The 23,706-nt window shown below is 40.5% G+C and overlaps 1 protein-coding gene across 1 annotated transcript in view; it reads right to left on the reverse strand.

The window, feature by feature from the left end:
• Positions 1-23,353, reverse strand: part of TLK1 (tousled like kinase 1) — a 72,150-nt gene extending 48,797 nt beyond the window's left edge. Inside the window, exon 1 of the mRNA XM_056861379.1 lies at positions 23,115-23,353. Coding sequence (XP_056717357.1) covers positions 23,115-23,292 — 178 coding nt within the window. The 5' untranslated portion in view covers positions 23,293-23,353. The remainder of the gene's footprint in view (positions 1-23,114) is intronic.
• Between the last annotated feature and the right edge of the window lie 353 nt (positions 23,354-23,706).

Below are 23,706 nucleotides of genomic sequence, written 5' to 3' on the forward strand. Positions count from 1 at the left end.
CTGGTTAGTATTTGGATGGGAGATCACCAAGGAATACCAGGGCTGCTGTGCAGAGGAAGGCACTGGAAAACCACCTCTGTTAGTCTATTGCCATGAAAACCCCAAAAAGGGGTCGCCATAAGTCGGCTGCGACTTGATGGCACTTTACACACACACAATTTTCCATATCCTATATTATTTATCTATCCAGTACTGCTTCTTTAACTTCTTCCAATGTTATGTTTATTTGAATGATTAAATGATCTTGTTAAAATTAATTTGCAACCATTTCGTCCTTTCCCATGTCTATTTGTAAGTTGTGATGTTACACAATAACATTACTTGCCATATTTTTTGTAATCATTCCTTTCTCCCAGGTATAACTTATCTTCATATCTGCACTACTGTCATTCTTGCTGCGGTAATTATTAAATTCATCATCAAGCTTTTATAATATTTTAAAATTATTTCCTTAAAAATAATAGAAAAACTGGAAAAAGTAATTTTATAGAAACCTCTGGAAGAGCATGACATTGTGAATGGATTAATTGAATTTATCCAAAAAAATCAAACATTGTATGAATATACAGCCTCATGCTACATAATTAAAAACTAATCCTTATTTCATGATGAATAACCTTTGGACTATAATGTATCTTAAATAGAAAACTACTTGAACTATCTTTAGATAGATTATTCCTCAAAAACATTTTATTTTAAAAAATTCAATTTAAATTTTAAAATCTGGTATAAATTTAAAAATCTTTTTTTTTAATTGGTTCTTGTAGGTTATCCAGGCTGTGTAACCGTGGTCTTGGTATTTTCTTTCCTGACGTTTCGCCCGCAGCTGTGGCAGGCATCTTCAGAGGAGTAAACACTGTCCTTCAGTGTTACTCCTCTGAAGATGCCTGCCACAGCTGCTGGCGAAACATCAGGAAAGAAAATATCAAGACCATGGTAACACAGCCCGGATAACCTACAAGAACCAATGAACTCTGACCGTGAAAGCCTTCGACAATACTTTTTTTAAAATGTTTTTTTAAAAAATCATTGAGTGTATCCACCCTGGGGAGAACGTTCAAATTTCTGATTTATCATTTCTTTAATGTCTCTGTGTACTATAGAATTTCCTCACCAAGGCACATTCCCACCATATGTGAAATAGTGTCCCTTCCCTTTTGACCAAATTTCCAATAACGGGTAAATTCTCCAAAAATCTTTGCTAATCTATCCAGTATATATGGTCATTGGAAGAACAGTTCTCGCTCTGAGGCGGAGGGCATCTTGATTAATGGGTGATTCCCACTGGCTGTTTAGGGAGGCAGGAACAAGCTTTCCACTTCCTGTCTCCCAGGTAGGAATCTCCCATTACTCAGTTTGCTTCCTCCCTCACATATGGAGAGCAGCAGAGAAGTAGCTCTCTGGAGCAAATACTCAAGCCGACAAGGTCCTATCATACCTTGCCATGAGCCAGATTAGTCAGAGTCAGTGACAAACCAGTCAGTCAGAGTCAGTGACAAACCAACAGGGGCTCATTTTGCAAGGGATCTCTCTTCAACCAACCGTCACAGTTCCAGAACTACTCTCCCGACAGGAACAAGAAAACCTTAAAATAGGGAAAGCAGTGAGGGAGATTAGAGGTAAGGGGAAGACTACAGTTTTTTATCGACTGCTGGATGAAGTCACAATCCGACCTCTGGGTACCACAGCTCATCCTGGCAGAGTACCTAATAGAATTTTCCAGTCTTCCTCCGGACCATTTTGTCCTTCCTCCCAGATCCCTCAGAATGGAAAACACACAAGGACTGTGCAAGCAATCCAACAACTCCCACAGATAACAAGCCATTGAACCTTATTCCCACCAATGGAGTTTATTCCATTTTCTTAACTGTTCCAAAGAAAAATGGAGATTGGAGAGCCATACTGGACCTTAAGTTCGTGAACAGGTTCGTGATTCAAAAACATTTCAGAATGGAGACTCTGTGCTCCATTACCGAGGCCCTATGTCCAGGGATGTTCACGACTTCAATCTTTACATCCCGATACACAATTCTCATTGCAGATTCCTTTGGTTCGCCTATCACTAACATTCTCAGTTCAAAGCCCTGCCATTTGGCCTCACATCGGGACCCAGGGTGTTTTCTAATGTCTTGATAACTCTAGTGGCCCTAGCATGCAAAAAAAGGGATACAGATCTATCCGTATCTAGACACCTTCATTTGCACCCCAACCAGATCTCTAGCTCTCGACCACATCCAAAGACAATCCAAATCCTAGAAGATCATGGATACATCCTAAACAGGGACAAAGGCAATCTGTCTCCAGCCCAGAGATTGCAACATGTGGGAGTTATCATCAACACCAAGGTCAACAAACTGTTCCTCCTGGAAGAAAAGATCAACAAGACATCTAAACTGGCTTGAAAGACCATCAGATTACAATTGGTAGGTCTGATGTCTTTGGCCCACCTTCAGGGCCTCATGATTTCTTGCATTGGCTCGGTGCCTTAGGCCCGCTTCTACACAAGGCCACTACAATGGGTTCTGCGTCCTTATCAACAGGACATCCTGACAAAAAGGGAAATACATCTATTTCTTCCTTTAACAATCAAGCAGAATGACTTGGTGGACCAAATACTCCAACCTAGGCAAAGGACAAAAGTACATCCACGATCCACCAGTCCAGATGTTCATGGAAACCAGTCTGACAGGATGGGGAGCAGCCCTAATAGATCTACCAGCCTAGAGCCTATGGTCTCAGAGAGAAAGGGCCCAAAGCGTAAACCTTCTAGAACTCAGGGCCATTAAGAAGACACTACAAGTGTTCCAACATCTGATCGAGAGATGCCATGTCATCAGAACTCACAACAACTTGGCAAAAGCCCACATGAAAAAGCAAGGAGGGTCAAGGTCATCCTTGCTTCACTGAGAAGCCAAAGCCATTCTGACATGGGCGGAGTCCCATCTGATATCAATCCAGGTGGAACACATTCAGGGCTCCCTCAACATCCAAGCAGACTGGTTAAACCAGTAAGCCATCAACCACAACGAGTGGTCACTAAAAGAGGAGATATTCCAACAAATTGTGAACAGATTTGGGATTAGCTTCATCCAGCAATCACCTTCTACCACAGGTTTTCTCAAGGTTCCATTACCTGAGAGCGGAAGAGGTGGATGCCCTATTGGCTCCGTGGCCTCGGGGGCTTCTATATGTCTTTCCTCCACTCCTAACCATTCCAAGAAGATTGTCATCTTTGTGGCTCTGGATTGGCCACGCAGACTTTGGTTTCCATTGCTGATGGAGCTGTCAACATGGGCTCCCTGGCGCATCCAGACATGGTTCACCAGGGCCCTCTACTGCACCTGGACCCAGACTGGTTGTGAATGGCTGTACGGCTATTGAAAGGCACAGGTTTTTAGAGTTCGGCTACAATCCATTGGTGACTAATACCATACTGTCCGCTAGAAGATCATCCACTAAAAGGATTTATGAGTCTTCCTGGGTGAAAGTATTCTTGATTATATTTTCCCCTGTTTTTCACCCTCACCCCACCCCCAGCAGAGTGCCTCACATTTATTAAACTGGGTTATGATTACTTCTATCAACTTTGCCATAAAACAGAAAGCCAAAGGGTTCCCTCCATAGCTACTTAAAGGGAATAACCAGAGTGAAGAATTATTAGAACTTGTTTACCACTAAGAACGATTTAATCATGATGTATTTTCTATGGGCTGTGCCCCATTATTGGGCAAGCAAAGTCAAATCATTGGGTTCAATATCTCCCTTGGAGACAGCTGTCAGCATGAAAACTGGTATGTATGTTTGAGGTACCATGTGACAATTCCAAGTCTGAATGAAAGCTCAACATCTTTATCCACTTTCAGGAAAGATGTTAAACTATACCATAGTGTATCTGCCTTGAGCACTGATAAGAATGAATGTAAAATGTTCATTCAGAAATTCATTCTCTGTTTGAAGTTCAAGCACTTTTGCAGAAAGACACAGAAAAGCTCATGTGAACAAGCTTCTCCAACATTGTGTTTTTCCAGTGTGTTACTGGGCCAGCACAGAGGAGTAATATTATGAATATGAAATTCTTATGCAATCAATTAACAACATAATGACAAAATTTTGCTGAACATGTGAGCACAGGAAACTGCCTTATACTGAATTAGACCATCAATTCATCAATGTCAGTACTGTCTTCTCAGGCTCTCCAGGATTTCAGCAGAGGTCTTTCACATCACCTACTGCCAATCTTTTTAGTTGGAGATGCCAGGGGTTGAACATGGGACCTTCTACATGCCAAGGAGTTTCTCTACCACTGAGCCATGGCCCCTTAATTTGAAATGTGTCTGTGTATGAAAATCCCAGACAAATCTGGAACAACTCCCCACCCTCTAATTTCCCTTGACGTTTTCAATGGGAAAATTGGGGAGTGCTGGAAAAAACTCCTATGAAATATTGGGGGTTACCGCACTTGTATTCCCAGAGATGTATTAAGAGTTTGAAAATGTTATAAAAAATACTGTTCACACTTTCTATGTATTGCCACCGATGTATTAAGAGTTTTAAAACGTTATAAAAAATACTGTTCGCACTTTGTTTGGCCACTTTAGCTGTGAAGATGTCTTCCAACAATTTATTAGCCATTGTATCCAAAAACCCTTTTAAAGCGATGTTTTTTATAACATTTTCAAACTCTTAATACATCGCTGGGAATACAAAGTGCGGTAACCCCCATTCTCTCTTTTGTAATGGATTAAACTTTTCAAAGGAAAGGCTTTACTCATTCAATGTGAGTAGTATGTCTTACATACAAATTTTCAATCTACTACATTAGACAATTGTATTCACATTATTGAAAATACGTTGCGATTTTGTTTTGTTGAAATTTTGTTTATATCTAAACGACAGCCCTGATAGAACCCGAGGTCACCAAGTAAGTTTTCATGGCAAAGTGCAAATTCAAACCCAAGGTCTTGCAGATACTAGTCCAACACTCTAACCACTACACCACACATTAGTATATTATAACGTATATGATTATAATATATTAATAGTGCCATTCTAAGTCAATCCCACCGACTTCAATACACCTAAAAGAATGTAACTCAGTTAAGGATTACACAGTAAAGGACATACTTCTCAATGTTATAAAGTTTAACTTAATATGCAAATATGCTGGTAATCCTACTGTAACTATGAGACTATTTCTATCCTCATATAGTTTATTGCCATGACCTGGATGGCCCAGGCTAGCCTGATCTCGTCAGATCTCAGAAACTAATCAGGGTCAGCCCTGGTTAGTATTTGGATGGGAGACCACCAAGGAATACCAGGGTTGCTGTGCAAAGGAAGGCACTGGCAAACCACCTCTGTTAGTCTCTTGCAATGAAAACCCCAAAAGGGGTCGCCATAAGTCAGCTGCGGCTTGACGGCACTTCACACACACAATATAGTTTATTTCACTTGCTAAAACTTTTAAACTTTTGCTTTTCCCTACCTCTCAGATGGCATTTATCTAGAGATAAATGCTTATCTCTAGATAAGCAGCCTGGAGTACATTTCTGACATAGTTCAGCGTCTTTTAAATATGAAGTTCATCAAGGCCTCTTTTGCAATCTCTCTCCTTAATATAAAAGTAATACCACCCACTTGCCAAACAATGTTTTTCTAAAAAACAACAAACTGGGTGTGTCTATCACTATTCCTTCTCAATTTGTGCAACAGTTATCATTACATATGCATCAATATTTGTGCTAACCACATTTATCACCAAACCGCAGTTCAAAGCCTAGGTCAGAAACTATGTCAGCAGCTTGTGGTTTTGACAGCTATGAAAACGCTGGCACATATATTAAACCCAAAATACAGTTCCCTCCAAGTTTTGCAGACTTATTTGCAAAGCTGGTTTAAAGCTTGGTGATCTGCAACAAACCATAAAAATATCACAGATTTTTCTCTAGTTAAGGGAGCAGCATACTCTTTGCCTCTGCTATTATACCATGGAACAGACCTATAGTTCTTATCTCTACTAGAAGTATATATATTTCCTTATCCTGAGATGCTCTGTTATCCTAATTTAATTTTAAGTTTTGCAGGAAATATTACGAAGGTCTGAATGGGAGAAATAATGGAAGGGCCAGTTTAACAAGTTCTAATTCCAACCAATCCACTGCAACTTTTAAAGCACATTTATTTAATCCTTCCTCACCTTTAATATGCTTGAAACAACGAAACAAACAGAAGTTGCAACACCACCAAATATAAATCTGCCGGCTGAGAGATTCCAAATTTGTTTGCTGATGGTCCCCACTTTGCAAACTCAAGTTTTAGACGCCTAGATTTTTCTCTGCATATGTATCAGCTTATGTAACTTTGTAATGTTGTCATAATACATAATTCTAGTTTCATTCTACATACCCCGGTAAGTCTTTAGAATACTTTTCTGTAAACCTTTTGATGAAGGAATAGTATAGATCCGGGGGTGGGGGGAGGTGACCCTGAAGTAGGAGCGTAACAGACAAGAGGCTGAGTTAATCTTTGCTGGAACAAAATAGTATTTAACTATTGTAGGCTATCTGATTTTTAGGGCCCAACAAAATTTCTCTCCCCAATTTGCATACGTATGGAAGTTACCCTTATCTATGTTTCCTTCATAAGTATTGGTATGAGTTCATTTGGTCTCAGCTGAAGAATTGCACGGATTGCATAAGTTTCATTTTCTGGCCCTTATGGGGTTTTCCACATGGCGTTACTACATCGGTTCTGGCTCCTTACTACTTCAGTTTATTCCCCGTCTTCCATATGTTCTTCTGGAGCCATTTCTGCCATACATTTTTTCGGTTCTTTTGAGACCACTTTCACCCTAATCTTTTCCTAGCAACTGAATTTGAGTTGCATTGATGTGCAAAATGTTTCCAGTACTTTTGTTGGCTCCTCCCATTTCCCACTCACCTTCCACTAAGTGGATTGTGACTATGAGACAATCCCACCGCATGCTCTCTTTTCTCTGCCTCAGTAATGAGGCGAAACCTCATGATAGCGATTTATCTCTATTTCACTATAAGAAGGCATAGGAGTGATAATTTCTCTTTCCGTGTGCTTGCAGCAATTGGTACCTTTCTCTTTTCCTGCACTGAAAGAATTTTTTTTGTTTGCTGTGGCCATTTGCTTCCTTGCATGTTTAGAAGGCACAGGATCGCTCATTGCTCTTTCTGGCCATTCTGCCTTCATTCAGTCTTTGCCTTTGTGCTTGGCTCTCTTTATATGCCCCCGACCCTCCACCCAGCCAGCGTGGTGTAGTGGTTAAGAGCGGTGGTTTAGAGCAGTGGACTCTGATCTGGAGAACCGGGTTTGATTCCCCACTCCTCCACATGAGTGGTGGAGGCTAATCTGGTGAACTGGATTTGTTTCCCCACTCCTACACATGAAGCCAGCTGGGTGACCTTGGGCTAGTCACAGCTCTCTCAGCCTCATCTACCTCACAGGGTGTCTGTTGTAGGGAGCGGAAGGGAAGGTGAGCTGGTATGAGTCTCCTTTGAGTGGTAGAGAAAGTCGGCATATAAAAACCAACTCTCCTTCTTCCCCCGTTCCCCCCATGGAAGGAGCAATTTTTTCCCACCTTGCATAGGCAAGTCTTTGACTTAAGAAAAAAAACACTCCTTGATAAGAATATATTGCTGTGATGAATGAATGTGCCTTAATATCCAGTGCCCCCCTTAGTATTTTTATTTTTGTGGGAATCTGGTTTTTTATGTGTTTGGGGGGGTATTTGTTATCATTTTCAATTCTGGTGGGGACTGTTGCAGAGCGGCCCCCACTGATCTGCTTCCTAATTCTTGCCCCACTAGAGACTACTAATCCTCACTACATGACTAAACATTAATACCAGCCTCTTGGCACCAACTGTCTAGATGGGTGAGCAATCGACTCCTCTCCATTTGCCTGCCATTTGTTAAAAGGAAAACTTTTTAAAAACCAGTTTGCAGCCACAAAGTTTAAATATTAGGGTGAACCTTTGAGTGGAGGGATTTTTCCACTTGGAAAATATGGTGACGGTCATGCATAAGCATGCCTAGTCCCTCCTTCTAGTGGTATATCAATACAGTGCATGCACAACAAAAAGAAAATGCCACCAATGACAACAGCACCCTCATTCAAAAATGCTAATTTTTAAAGCCCGACTGCAAGAAAATAAATTAATAAGGCAACTGAAAAAATGCAGAGGGATGGAATACATGCAGAACCCCCATGTTCGACACAATTCCGATGCTAGCAAATCAACTGCAAAGAAAAGCATGAATAAGTCATGCGTATGGAAAACCCGTTACTAAAAACTAAAAGCCCTGCATTTCTTAACATTCATATAGCATCTTAGAACATGGTCAAGAAAATCAAATTAATGCCATTAGAATGTTGTACTAAACACCGTTAAAGGGGGATACCACTGATAATGGTACAGAACAAAATCGCTAGAGAGCATTCCTGGGAGAAACGCTGACTGGCATCCATAACTGTCCAAGTATTACAATAACATGCAAAAATAAGCAGGGTACAAAAAAAGCAAGCCTGACAACACCATATATGTAATTAAACAAAAGAATTTCCTTACTGTAACATCTGTTGAAAACATTTTAACTGAATCTTTGCCAATGAGCTCACCATAGCAGAATTCTCTACCATATCAAACAGCCTGAAGAGGCAAAGGCCTCCTGAAAATGAGAAAAAATTCCTCTTTGGGGTCTGGACTTTTATTCAGATCTAGTCCCCCAAATAAGAACTCCTACAAAATTACTTAGATAGCAGAGCAATTATGTGGCCACTCAGGTCAATTATATACTACATAGGTAGTGTACGTCTTTTCTTCCGACTCAAAGGTCCTGAACTGATCAAAATCCAACCCTCTTACAGGCAATCACAGCAACCAAATATTTAGCAACTTCTAAAGTGCTTTTCCAAACCTCAGCTATAAGGAAACCCGGACATTTCTCTGAGATACATTCACATAACCTATTAAGAGGGAGGACAAATACCTTTCTCTCAGGTCAGACCAAATGTCGCACTCCAATGAAATATATTCTAAGGACTCAAACTGACCAGATCCACATTTTTCAAACTCTGTTTGGATATTCTGCACCTGCAAATCGACCTTCCAGTATAACCGAGGGAAAAGAACTGAACCAAGAGTGTGTGAATTCTCCTTTATAATGAGGCATTATTGAACTACAAAGAACACTGTTGAACATACACGCCGTGCCCTCAATAAGGTACTTGTTCTATCCAAATTCAGTATTGAGAGCTTTGTTTCATGGTGTCTGCATCTTCATCATCAGATCCTAGCCATTGGAGTCTATTCTTAACAATCACCTTCCACGGCCCCATATAAGATCTTTGTCAATGAGATTCAAAATCCCTTTCCTTGCATTGGAGATTTTTTACTTTACTTTAAATGCCATACTCCATGCATGAGCTTCCAATGAATTCTGGGCCAATTCAACTCTGAAACATAGATAGCAAAGAAAATACAGCACTCACTCTTTTATGTGAAAAGCTTTCAAGGTATGGTTCAGTTCCAGAAATGAAAAAAAAAGGTAAAGATCCCCTGTGCAAGCACCGGGTCATTCCTGACCCATGGGGTGACGTCACATCCCGACGTTTACTAGGCAGACTTTGTTTACAGGGTGGCTTGCCAGTGCCTTCCCCAGTCATCTTCCCTTTATCCCCAGCAGCAAGCTGGGTCCTCATTTTACCGACCTCGGAAGGATGGAAGGCTGAGTCAACCTTGAGCCGGCTACCTGAAACTGACTTCCGTCGGGATTGAACTCAGGTTGTGAGCAGAGCTTGGACTGCAGCTTACCACTCTGCACCACAGGGCTCTTCATTGAAAAGCCAGAGGTAAAAGCTGTTCTCATGATAGTCCAGTGCACGTTTAGTACTGCTCAACCCCACAGGCTCATGTACTTTTTCTCGTTTCCCTCTAACCACCCTCTACACCCAAGCCCTGAGATATAAGCACTCTTCCCTAGTTCTTCTGGCACGGCCAAGTATCTGCAGGAAGTATGCCAAGCATTCCCAAAACTACAGAAGCCATCTGGAAAAGGGAAAAGACAGACTGACAAGAACAGACAGGTACCCAAGAACCACCTCCTACGAGACAGGTCCAACATAGCAAACAACAGACCACCCTTTGTTGGCACATCTCAAACCTCTCCAGCATATCATCATGATCTAAAACCTCTCCTGGAAGACAATTCTTCCTTCTAACAAGCAGTGAAGGGATAAACTAGTCCCCCAACCAGAAACATTTACTTGCCAGCAACAATAGACAACCAACTGGAAATTCCAATGCAGGGATAAGCCCATGCAATGATCCTTGGTGCCAACTATGTCCCCACTACCATTTAAGTGACACTATGAGAAGACCCAATGTCAGCCATATCATCATGCCCCTGAGCATCCTCCAATGTGGTGTATTATGTCACATGCTAGCATGAAAGCAGTAGGGAGTATTTCAACTTCCCTGGATATTCAGTGGTTGACATAATAAAGACTGCAGTACTTCATCAGAAGAGACAGACTGCAATAAGAAGCTGAGTGTGATTTCAAATGCAGACATGGTACTATCAGATTTGGAGTTAATGGGAACCTGGAGTGGTTAGCTCACTGCAAAAACTAATTGCCCCTCTTAGATTAATGCACAAAGTTCAGATTCATTCTACTTTATTGGTTATCAGTTGGAGTGGTCTGCACACACACTTCGATGATTTTATTCTCCTGCCTGGATCTTGTTTTCACTTTTGCTCTCTAATGTAACATAATGGGGCATGTCCTGAGAACCAGGCCCCTGGCTGCTCGTAATAACTTCCTTCTTCCATTCTGCTGTTCGTAGCTTTGGGTAATACTCACTCTCTGTGTGAACTGAATTCATGCATCTGATGTAGAGGGCTCCAGCTCAAAAAAAAGCTTATCCCACAATATAAACTCATTCAGTTTTACGGTATCAGAAGACTCATCACAATGGTATTTTATGACACCATTTTGTTTTTACTGTTTCAAAATGCACCAAATGTTTAAAACCAACCCTACTAAGTACACACACACTTATTTCATTCATTGGTTAAAAAGAATGAAACAGTAGTAGTCAGAACTGGAATTATCCTATTGTGTTGTCTTCATTGCCTCCTCAGCACTTCAAATGCAGAAAGGCAATGACAACAAATAATTGTGCAGCAACTTGTGCAAATCTGTCATAATCTTCAATGGGACAGATCCCAACATGCAAGAACTGATCTCTTCAGTATGTGGGCATACCTTAAATACAAAAAAAATGTTTGTTTTCCCCAAAGTGCAGTGAAAAAGGTGAACCCACACAAGAGGTGGTAGTTGCAGCATCACAAAGTATACGTGAATACAAAAGGAGTACAAATAATTGTTGCCATTTTAGCCCCAGGCTGGATCCAAAATGTGTCATCCTGACTGGATCCAAAACATTTCTTCTTGACAACAACCCAAACCAATATTTTTTTAAAAAAATAATAAGAATATCTTCAGCTGCTGCATAGATATAAGCAAGCTTCTGAGTTATGCGTAATTTATTTCACAGAACTGAAAAGGAACATGTTATGGGTTATACAAAGAATCAAATGTAAGCTTTCTTCAGCTACCACACATTTCCGCTACTTTTAAACAACACCTCTTTGGCCAATAAGTCTATATTTTACTATCTTTAACATTTTTACTTTAATATTTATGACTGAACACACACACACGCACAAAGCAGCACAAATCACAGTACATCTGAATATATTCAAAGCATTTATTTATTCACGATATAATCACATACATATGTTTAAAATTTTAAATGGCAATGAGGCATGATAATCATCTCCCTTACAAGTCTACTGCAATGATTTCCACTGTCCTTTGTACTGAGTAATTTAAGCAATTTTAATTTCCAGATTCCTTTTTTAAAGATGTCTAAAATTCTTTCTAGGAGATGGAAGTAACAGGTCAGAATGGTGGTGGTTTTCCCAAGATAGGCACCATATATGACAAACTTATTCTTAGTATGTGCACCTAGTTAACAGATCCCCAATTATCAACCTAATTGCATTTGGTTCAAATGCAATCGATATAATACCACTAGGTAAAATCTGTAAGCAATCTACACCACCAAAATATCTATACAACATATCCAAGTTACTTGTGTAACTTCAATTAATTCAAAGACCTTTTGAGACCATAATTCTACAAAATAGTTTTCAACTTAGAGAATGCAGAATTCCCAAAAAAGTTACAATGAGACACGTTATTGAATAGAAGCATGAGTACAGTTAAGTGCTAAGAATTTCTAATGTGAACTTACACTTGCGCAATTCAAAAGTAGTGACCAATTTTAGTCAGGGTAGTTATATATTGCTTGAGGCTATCCAATCCAATTAACAAGTGATACAAGCCAACCTACATGACTCAGCAGTACTAAAGGAAGACTTCTCATATTGTATTACGAGGGTTATAAAATCACCATTCCTTGGGGTTTATTCCTAGTAGCCTGGGGTACAACAAGATGGTAGCTCTCCACTGGTAAACAAGAGTACATGTATGTTTAACTGTATTTATTCACTCACCATGTTTTCAAAGAGCTGGATTAAATAAAATATATAAATGTTGACATTACATCTTGAGTTTTTAGTGTAAGTCAACAGCAACCTACATGCAAATTAACACCAAGTACAGAGATTTGATTTTAAAGAAAAGTTAGGATCTATCCTAACGTTTACAAATCTTCCACTCTGAGAAAATGTACTTGGAGAACTTTTGGAATCTCTACAGATTTTTTCTTAATAAAATATACACGAGAACCTCAGAACAGAAGTCCTCTCCCTCCTAAACATTTTATCGCAACATAGACTACAAGCTTTTCAGACATACGAGCTGCCCTTTAGTCTGCAAGCCTGGGTCGCACTATCCAAAGCCATCATTCACGTATTACTGAGGGAAAAAAATGTCTATATTTTAGCACAGAAGCCTATACTCATTCCCGGCTTTTAAAGCCGTGGCTCACTTTATAACACATATTATGTTGTCCTTGAGGAATTCCTACCCATCTCTTACCTTAACACTCCATCACTGTTAGTTCAGATTAGAACAAGCCTTCACCATCACAGTTTTACCATAGGACCCAAAACAGCAGCGTTGCTACGGCTGCGCCAAGTTTTAGCTCATGGGAAGACAGTCACATATGCCTTGTAAATATTAAGATATATTGTGTTCTGGCAAGATTTTTCCTCTACAGTGTCCCTTTTACTAACAACTTAAGCTACAGCAACAAGGTACTATCGGCAAGAATTTTTTGAGCACTAATGTATAAACCTTCAAATATTTTTATATTTACAGAAACATGATGACAGAAATGATAAGGTTAGGCATAAACAGAAACAAGCTTATATGCTGACAGGGGCCAGCAACCTTTGACAAATTAAAGAGCCAAACTACATCAAAATTCAGAGCGAGAGATTAATGAGTCCATATAAAAGTCCTTTTTGCATAACTGACGCTATGCATAACTGAGACTATACAGTTTGACAATACTGATAATTGATGTGTGGACTAAAAATCCATAAAGTTTCTGCAGCTCAAGCACTGGTTGTTGGGAGTCTTAATAATGACACACAAGAGGGCATCTGTTTATTAAAGTTACAGATGCACCTTTTATTATTTTGGGTTTTTTCTTAACCACCCAATGTATTTATTTATATAAGGTTTTTCTGAAAATCCTTTTCCGTTCACTGCTCTAATCTCTCAATTTAAGTACCCTCAGATGGGACCATACTTCGCTATTAGAATATATATTTCCTATGTGTGCTTAAGGAGCCCCATGGCGCAGAGTGTTAAGCTGCAGTACTGCAGTCAAAAGCTCTGCTCACGACCTGAGTTCGATCCCAACAGGAGTTGGTTTCAGGTAGCCGGCTCAAGGTTGACTCAGCCTTCCATCCTTCCGAGGTCGGTAAAATGAGTACCCAGCTTGCTGGGGGTAAAGGGAAGATGACTGGGAAAGGCACTGGCAAACCACCCCACAAGCAAAGTCTGCCTTGGACACGTCGGGATGTGACGTCACCCCATGGGTCAGGAATGACCCGATGCTTGCACAGGGGACCTTTACCTTTACCTTTATGTGTGCTTATTTTATTAGATTTATATCCCACCCTTTCTCTGCCAAGGCAAGGCTCAGAGCAGCTAGACCAGAGGTCCCCTACTGTAGACCAGAACAATGTGGGAAACAAGATAATGCATAACAGTTCAGCAGGTAGTTCTGGTGAGATCCTAGATCCTAACACTTAGCATCATTTGCTAGTCCCTGGGTCCAATAGGAAGCCCAGAAATACATGGCATTGCAATTTACAATACTTCACCTGAGGATTCAAATTTTTCTCTATGGATCCATTTTACCTAGAAAAGGCAGCCTTTAATTCATAGTTTGACAATCAGTCATATTCGGTTTTAACAGATGGCAATGATAGTCTTTAATGTATTTTATTCAGATTGACTTTTAAACCAGGTAATTTTAAAAAAATACACTTTGATTTTTAAGCATTCAGATGTAGTCAACTGCTAGAATCTTATCCACCCCATTTCATTGACTTTGATATGGCAGTTTGTGTACACCACCTAAGAGGAATAAAATAAAAAAATGGATATCCTAACCACTATTTCTTCTAGTCCACACAACTACCTCAGTCACACCCTTCTGAAATCTCTTGGTGGAGGGAGAGAGATCAATAAACTGAAACATCATGGAATAACCTGTACTTTTCAAGTATACTTTTGCCCAGGAGTTCACATTTTCAGTAAAATCCCTGTGCAGAGTTTCTCCAGTCTAAGCCCACTAACATTAATGGCGTTGACATGGAAATTATTAGGGGTAGTCATTGATCCCTCCCTTTGGCATGTGCCAAAAACTTGAAGTGAAAGATTATTTGTCCTTGTTTAAAGATTTAGCAGAAGATGCAAGCAACACCTTCTTGCTGTCTCCTGCAGCAGCCCAGTGGGAAAGAAGAAAGACAATCCCTTAACTATGGGGAAAGGAAGTACAGTGGTTGTTCTTATTGTGCTTTTGTGGAGACTGCAGCAGCAAGGTGCTACAGGTGTTTGTATGCAAAAGTCTAACTTGTAGAAGGAAAATCACTTCTTTCCTCCCTAGGGAATAAAGGGTAGTTTATCCCACAAACAGGATTACTGGAAATTCAGGTTGCTCATTGGGAGAGATACTTGCAGTTTTAAAATAGGCAAGTGAATTGATGGGATCCTGTTTTGTCCCACTTTGTATTACTGTAGGATTGGGAGAAAACAGTACAATAGTCCCCAGTGGCGTTGTAACCCCCTCTAAAATAATATTGCAAAGATACACTGTGTTAGACGGAAGCAACAAGCTCAGCTGAAATGGCAACCCTTCATTTGAAGCAAGTTTAAGAGGCCAGACATTCATAACATGACATATTTACATGGCCATTTGTAAAAATTAAAGAGCCATTAGGTTATATAGTATCAAAATTTCAAACCCTGTACACAGAAACTTGCTAAAGATGTATCAAAGTAGTACCACTTTACGTGTTCAAATTTCAAACCATTTTATATTGCACTGGAACAGGAACAACAAAAGTATCTACAACTGAGCAACACTATGGCTAAATCAGAATACATACACACTGCTAGAATTGCAAAGGAAATGTTAATTTATTTAATGGATGACTCCCATATAATCATATCCTAAGCAGTTTTCCCAACATACATCAAGTAACAAGAGATGTATTTACAACCAGTGCACAGCTGTAGAGCTGTATCCTACTCAAATACAATATCAGAAAAATGGCTTTCAACTGATCAAGCACATTTCAACTTGAGATTTAACTCATCTCTCTGATCCCTTCAATGTGTATCTATAACATGACAGTAGTAGGTTCAAATTCATCACTTTGCAAGGCACAAATGTATCATATAGAAGGTAGATAAGGTTTCTCCCTATACTTGTGCCATGGGGGAAATGAATAAATGATCATGAGCCAAAAATGCAGGTTACCTGTAATACCAGCCAACATCAGTGCACTGAATAATCAAGCAACACTGGCAGAAGTTCAGCCAGAAAAAGGCTGCTTTGACAGAAAACCTATACTTTCTCTTTCACAACTTTTAAACATCAATTTACATACATATAGTGAAATAATTAATGCTTTTGCAATCATGTAATAGTCACTCAACATAGAGCGCATCTTATAACTACTTTCCTGTGAAGAGATGGTAGATCTTGCTTACAAGGGCCACACCATATACTGTAACAAGCTTATAATGTACCTGGAATTGTACAACATGGTTATAGAAAAGCTGAGATTATCTATCTTTGGACAGTAGGTTATCATTAAAAGTTTAAGCTAATGAGTAATACATGTACCCCCATCCCCAATACTTAAGGCAGCACACTTTTCAGCTCCAGTATACAGAGAGACTACTGCATAGGAGTCATTTGTATGAATTAGGGAGCTTTTTAAACCCTCACATAAAGTGTTTTTAAAAAATAAAGGTACTCCCCTGTGCAAGAACCGGGTCAGTACTGACTCGTGATGTCACATCATGACGTTTACTAGGCAGACTATGTTTACAGGGTGGTTTGCCATTGCCTTCCCCAGTAGTCAACAGTATAAAGGCTGATGTTTTCTCTCAAGTACTATAGGAAAACCCAGGGCTTTCAGATCAGTCTGAACTAAATTGATGGACTCCCTCTGCACACTTATAAGCCATCATCAGAGATAAAGCACTACTTTGTTTAACAGATACTGTGGACTGCCAAAAAAGACAATTAAGTGGATTCTAGAGAAAATCCTGAACTCTCCCTAGAAGCCAAAATGACTAATCTCAGGGTATCATACTTTGGTCACTTTATGAGAAGACAAGTGTTGCTGGCAAAGACAACAATGCTAGGAAAAGCTGAAGGCAGCAGGAAAAGAGGAAAACCCAACATGAGATGGATTGATTTAATCAAGGAAGACACAACTCTGTTTGCAAGACCTGAGCAAGGCTGTTAACAATGGGATGTTTTGGATGCCATTAATTTGCACTGTCATCATAAGTTGGAAGCAACCTGAAGACTCTTAACACACAATTCACTTATTAAAACCAAAATATAGGATTACATTTTAGATCCAACCCAACTACTAAATAATTTGCCCTTCTAAAATATTCTTCCAGAAGAACTCATTTTCTTATTTCTCTACTCCAAAGCTACCACAATTAATTCAGGATATTAAGGTCCTTGGTTTTAAATTGCATATTTTTATCTATATCCCCTGATGCTCATTTAATCAAAGAAGTATTTGAGCATAGCTATACAAGATCATCCCATACTAGTATTGCATACATGTGAGCACCTCAATTAACTTGCGTTTTATTTTATTTACTTATTTAAAGTGGATTTGAAATATATATTTTTTACAATCAGCACCTCTGTATTTAAAAAATATGTTGTAGTTATATATTATTTATTAGCAAGAATCAAAATATTTTATTTTTATTCCAAACAGGAAACAGGGCCAGATAAGTAATGGCCTATCTTCCTCTACCAAATCCTTCCTAACCCAAGCACATTACATTAACTGGATAGAGGGACAAGAAGCAATGCCTGCTAGAAAAGTGGTTTAATCTGCCCAGAAATATAATGTCCAAGCATCAAAACAAAAAGAAAATACAATATCTTTGGGGAGAAAGTGAGAAAACAGGTTTTATATCCCATGAACTTTTTCCCAAAAGAAACGCTGGAAACACTGGAAAGGTGAAGTGACAGCCTGTGAAAATATTTTTAGACTCATGATTGAAATTCTGAAGTCAAGATTTTAAAATATTGTTTTAGCTGCCATTTATTACTTCAGAATTTTCTAATTAAAATTATGTAACAATTTACAACATTAGACAATGTCCATACAGATGTATATAAATCTACAAAGATGCATATATCTCAAATCATTTGCTTGCTTTCAATTTCCCAATCTGTCGTAGCACGCAAAGGAAACTAGAGTATGATGGTAAATATACACAACAAATCAACAAACATGAAAGTATAGCCACAATGGTTTCAATTTGTGCAAAGCTTTAGTTTAAGTGTACGGAAGCAAAACTAATAGCTCTTGATCAGAAGCTATTGATCTTTCAAAAACCAATTCAATTAGACAAAAACTTGAGAATGTAGTGCTATCAAGGATACATTATTTATTTTTTTAAATGGCATGATATGGGCTTTGTGTAGCTAATTTTGTCTAATTACTACAACACTTACTATGTGTAGAGAAAATATGCTACTGAACAGTTTGATGTTGTTATAAAGTTTAACACAATATCCAAATTATAGTCCTTAATTCTGATACCTGTTAAGTGAGAGGTAAACATGAATCTACTCCCTACCCCTCCAGAGTTGAAAGCAGTTTGAAAGACATGTCATGGTGTGTGATGTGCTCAGTCCTACCACAGCTACCTAGGTAAACAGGTGCTGCAGGTTTTTGTATTGTTTCTGCTATTTATAAATAACACTGATGTTAGGAACAGCGTTCTCTCTCTCTAACTTCAGGTCATTTTTTTTAAACTGCCTTTTATTAATGGTTTCTGCTTCTGACTCTTTTTATTTCCCCAACTGGCAAACTAAGATATGCACAGGATTCAACAACCGGTTGCTCCTTATCTAACAATAAGTACTTTCATAATTACTGTTTGAATAAAAACCAAGGCACTGATACTTCCAACATTTCATAAATGTCCCAATTAGGTGCCAAGTTATACACAGTGCATTTGATGTATACTACATGATGTGATAAAGTTTAGCTATTAGAAACTTTTGCACATACTTTCAGTTACCAAGAAAATTCCACACAAAAAGCACACACAAACAAAATAGGTTTTTACCACCACTTCAATATTTCCAAAACGTTTGCATCTCTTCTCTTGACAAGGTATCTGCTGTGGTCTCCAAACCCTGTTAACCATCTCAAAAATCTTTTGAATGCAGGAACTGGAAAGTTTTGATACTCAAGGTATCACGTTTGAGACATGGTGTCAGTTCTCAAGCAAGTGTTTAAGATACTTTGTACTGCAGCAGAAAGTTTTAGTCGGCTGCGACTTGAAGGCACTTTACACACACACACAGTCCCCTATACAAACATCAGGTCGTTACTGACCCATGGGGTGATATCACATCATGACATTTACTAGGCAGACTATGCTTACTGGGTGGTTTGCCTACCCCAATCGTCTACACTTTACCCCCTGCAAGCTGGGTATTAATTTTACCGACCTCAGAAGGATGGGAGGCTGAGTCAACCTTGAGCCAGCTACCTGAAACCAAATTCCATCCAGATTGAACTCAGGTTGTGAGCAGAGCTTGGACTGCAGCACTGCAGCTTACTTCTCTGCGCCACGGGGTTCCTTGTTTATTAAAATATTTATAGCTTGCCTTCTACACTGTCAAAGAAAACACTCTGAGAAGAACAAACTAAAAAGGTTTTTTAAACTAAAGTACTATGATAAACTTTAGCAGTTACATCTCAGTGCTGCACTACACAGACACTAGCAGTGGAATGTAGTCATTTCACTGACAAAAACACTACAATCCTTAGCAGAGTTACACTCTTACATGCCCACTGATTTTAATGGACTTAGCAGGGTGTAGCTCTGCTTAGGACTGCACTGGTAATATAATAGCTTTCTCTGCAATAGTCCTGCAATAATTATCCAAATATGAATACAATGAACAAATGCAAATTATTTAATAAAGACAAAACAACTTCAATATGCAGCATAAAAATGAGGCAGATTTCACCTTTAAAAAAAGCAAGTTACAGTCAGTCTTATCGCAGGGCACTAAATACGTTTTATCAATCAGAAAACAAATAGTAAAACATGTCTCTAGACACTGCCTGCTTGCATCAAGCACAAACTACAGCTAGATATTTTATCTGGACATAAAGGACATGTTTCCAATCAAGTTTGTGCAAATTAACTGAAGCTTGCTCACTGACTTGCCCACATTTAAATGCAAATTATGTCACAAAAAACATATCTACCACCCATGAAGGGACACATGGCCCTTATTCTGTCTTGTAGTTTCCAGCAGGACAGGATACAGTTCTCTTAAAAATAACAACACTTAAATGTTGATGATCAAACTGGCTGCATTGTAAAAGAAAACGCATCAAGTTTGTTCATTTTACCCCCAAAATTTGAGTCTATACTGCCTGAAATTTTGTTGTTCTGCCTTCAGCACACAGTTGTTGACTCCATTTTGAGCTGGGGTTCTACATATTCTCACGCTGAACAATGGTGCAATGAACAGTGTGTCTGTTCCATTCAAGTCCGAAGGCTTCAAATTCAGCTCCACCTGCAAAGTAGTCTTCAACTCTACCTAGAGGCTTTTCATTGTCAAGAAATTATTCTTCCTATGGGCAATACATGGAGCCCCTTATCACAGAGTTGCATCTTCCAAACAACTAGACTGAGCATAAGTGCTCTCCAAGAAAATGACAAATGTCTAGATTGAGCAGCCAGCCCTTTCAGATGACAAAAGTGATTTAGTAAACCAATACGTAGAACGCATATGAGGGCCTGAAGTGTTTGCCCACTGCTATCATGTTATTTGTCAAAACTACTTTTTTCCAGCAGTTTAAGAAGTCAAAGAAGCAAATTGGGGATGCTCACTGCCCGTTTCCAGAATATAAGCATTTACCTAATACTGATTTACAATTATGTTCTGAACAACTTATTAAATGAAAGCATCCCTCTTTCAATCAGAAAATCAAAAACCAATACGTAGGGAGACACATAGAAGAGCACGGAAGATTACACGAGGTGAATTAAGCATTACATGTGACATGCAAATTCCTTCCACATTACTAGGATAATATTTCTAGCTCTCCAAACACAATTAAATCTCGACATGTTTTCTTCCTGAAGAGTATCAACACCATGGCATTCGACAATGGCCTTGCAAGGAGAGTTTATAAAACCACAGACTGATATCTCAGCACGGTGAATAAATATTAAATGGAGCAAGTCATCATTTAAAAGTGAGACTTACTTGCCACATAAACTCTGCACAGTAGAAAATGCAAATAGAAACTGAGCATTTTTTTCCTATTTACACATTTGAAACAACATTAAAAGAATTTTTTAAAATTAAAACGACACTGTAAAACTATCTAAATAAAAAGACACTGATAATAATATTATGTAGCATAATACAGAATGCTGATGTTAAGTTTATTAAGCTCCAATGCAATAATGGTTAAGTCTGAACTGATATGCAACTGTTGTATCTTCGCCTTAAGAGCTCCAGTTTCCAAAGAAATAGGCAGGAACAAAATGCTAGCCACTTAACATATGCAGTAAATCCAACCATTTCAGGTATTTTTCTACAGCGCCTTCACACCAATCTCTGAGCTTCCTATTGTCAGCTTCCTATCTAGGAACGTGTGCAAAAGTGACAAGGAGTGATGCAAGTCTGACAACTACTGGAATGAAGGAAGAGGGCACACCACTTCCATTATGCATCGCCGGAGTTTAAAACCCTCAGTCAAAACGGCAAGCCTGTTTGAGGGAAAGCTATATTCACACTTCAACTCCTCTGAATAAAGACATCTAGTTTCTAAAAATATTTAAAATACCATTTATAAGTTTTAAAGTTTCTATGGCTCCTAGCGATAGCGGGGGGGGGGGTTAAAGTCACAACGCAAACAAAAGACGAGACCCATTCAATACACTGAAATAAGCACCACCGTCCAAGAGCCATCACGTCCCAAAAATCATGAATATGCAACATTCATTCCACCAGAATACCGTATGTTGATGTGTGAAAGTTCCCCCTCTATCCTTCACTAAATACAATTTTAAGTTTAAAAGAGAGAGAGAAAAACCCTAATCATTTCATACACTGTATAATTGCTACATCTTGTGGCAACATAGCTTAATGCAAGGAACAAGGGAAAAAATGGACAATATAAAGGACTTGTTTGCACATAACCTTCATACAGATATTCTCCATAAACACCCACAACACCCTGCTCTCTCACTGTCGTTCTAAGACAGGAGAGGTGGGGGAAGGAGAAGGGAAGGGAGGAGGAAAAAAAATATCATCCAAGATGCGATGGAGGAAAAGGAGAAAGTTGCAGTCATTCCGTGATGGCTTTTAACGCGTCTCCGTCACTTTGGTCTTAAACCAATGGCTGAAGAAAGTGTCTTTCTTGTAGCAATAAGTGCCTCGATCTTTGTCTCTTTCCCACCATCCTGCACCTCCATGATGCCAAAAAAAAAAAAAAAACACGACTCAACCCTTTTCTTCTTCTTTTAAGCAACAGCCACGTTCATCCTTATCCTTTCCTCCCAAAAAAGAAAAGCACCCCACTTTTTAAATAGATAGGTAAATCAATCAATCAATACGGGAGGGGGGGGGGAAAGGAATGCAAAAAAAAAATCTATTTAATACCCCCCCCAAAAAATAAAAAAACGCCATTAAAAAAAAAAAAGATATCGACTGAAGACAGCTTTTTTTAAAAAAAATGTTTTTAAAACGATGGGTTTGCCATGGAGGTGGGAAGGGATTCGTCAGCACCCCCATTCCCTAGCCATTGGAAAGGGTGGAATTAAAACATTTATTGGGGAGGGGGGGTTCCCAAATAAATAGGGGGGGTTCCCAAATAAATAGGGGTGCTGTGGCTGGAGGAAGGTGCTTGATTCCCCCCCCCTCTCTTTTGAGATGCCAGTGTGTTATTGGGGGGAGGAAGAAGGGGGGGCGCCGTCTAGACCTCCCCTAATCGGATGCACGGCAGGAAGGGGAGACATGTTTCGCCTCCTTTCCCTTTGCCCTCGGCCCCGCGAAGCCTGGGACTGGCCTGAGGCGGCGGGCGGCTGCAGCTGCCGCGAAGCGCCGCGTCTTGACACCGCCGCCGCGCCCCTCCCTTCCCCCCTCCCCCCACCCCCACCTCAGTCAGTCATCTTCCCTCACCTCCCCGAGGAAGGGGGAGGCAAAGGAGAGGGCCTCTGCCTCTCCTCCCCCCCCCCAACCGCCTCCCCCCTCACGCCTCGGCCTCTCCTCCGCCATTTACCTTCCTTGGGCGGCTTCCCGGGCGGCGCGTTGTCGTGGAGCAGGGAGGCCGCCGCTGCCGCCGCGGAGGCCGCCACGGCCACCGCCGCCAAGCAGCCCTGCAGGCTCGGTGGGGACGTGGAGAGCCGGGACCAAGATGGCGGCCCCTCCAAACTTCCACTGCTACTTTGGACACTCATCAAGCTACTTTCCTGGAGCCCGGCGGCAGCCGCCGGGGGCAGCAGCAGCAGCACTCGGGGGAGAGGAGGGAGAGGCGGCGCGGCGGGGGCACCGCAGGCAACGCCGCCGCAGCCGCCGCCGCTGCTCCTGCCGCCGCCGTGGTCATGGCCGGGGGTGGGGCGCGGCGGGGCGGGGTGGAGCGGCGACCCCCCCACACACACGCGCGCGCGCACGAGGAGGCCGCCGCGGATGGGCACAGGAGGCGGCGCTGAGGCGAAGCCGCCGCCGCCGCTCGGGCCGGAGCGACCTGCCCGCACCTCTGCACTGCGTCGCCTCCCAGCAGCCGCCTATTGCCGAGCGGCGGAGGGGAAGCCTCTCGCGCGGCCCTCACCTCCTCCTCCTCCTCCTCCCTCTTCCCCCGCCCCGCGAGGGAA

This window comes from Euleptes europaea, chromosome 15 (assembly GCF_029931775.1).
Source record: "Euleptes europaea isolate rEulEur1 chromosome 15, rEulEur1.hap1, whole genome shotgun sequence".
NCBI classification, from domain to species: domain Eukaryota; kingdom Metazoa; phylum Chordata; class Lepidosauria; order Squamata; family Sphaerodactylidae; genus Euleptes; species Euleptes europaea.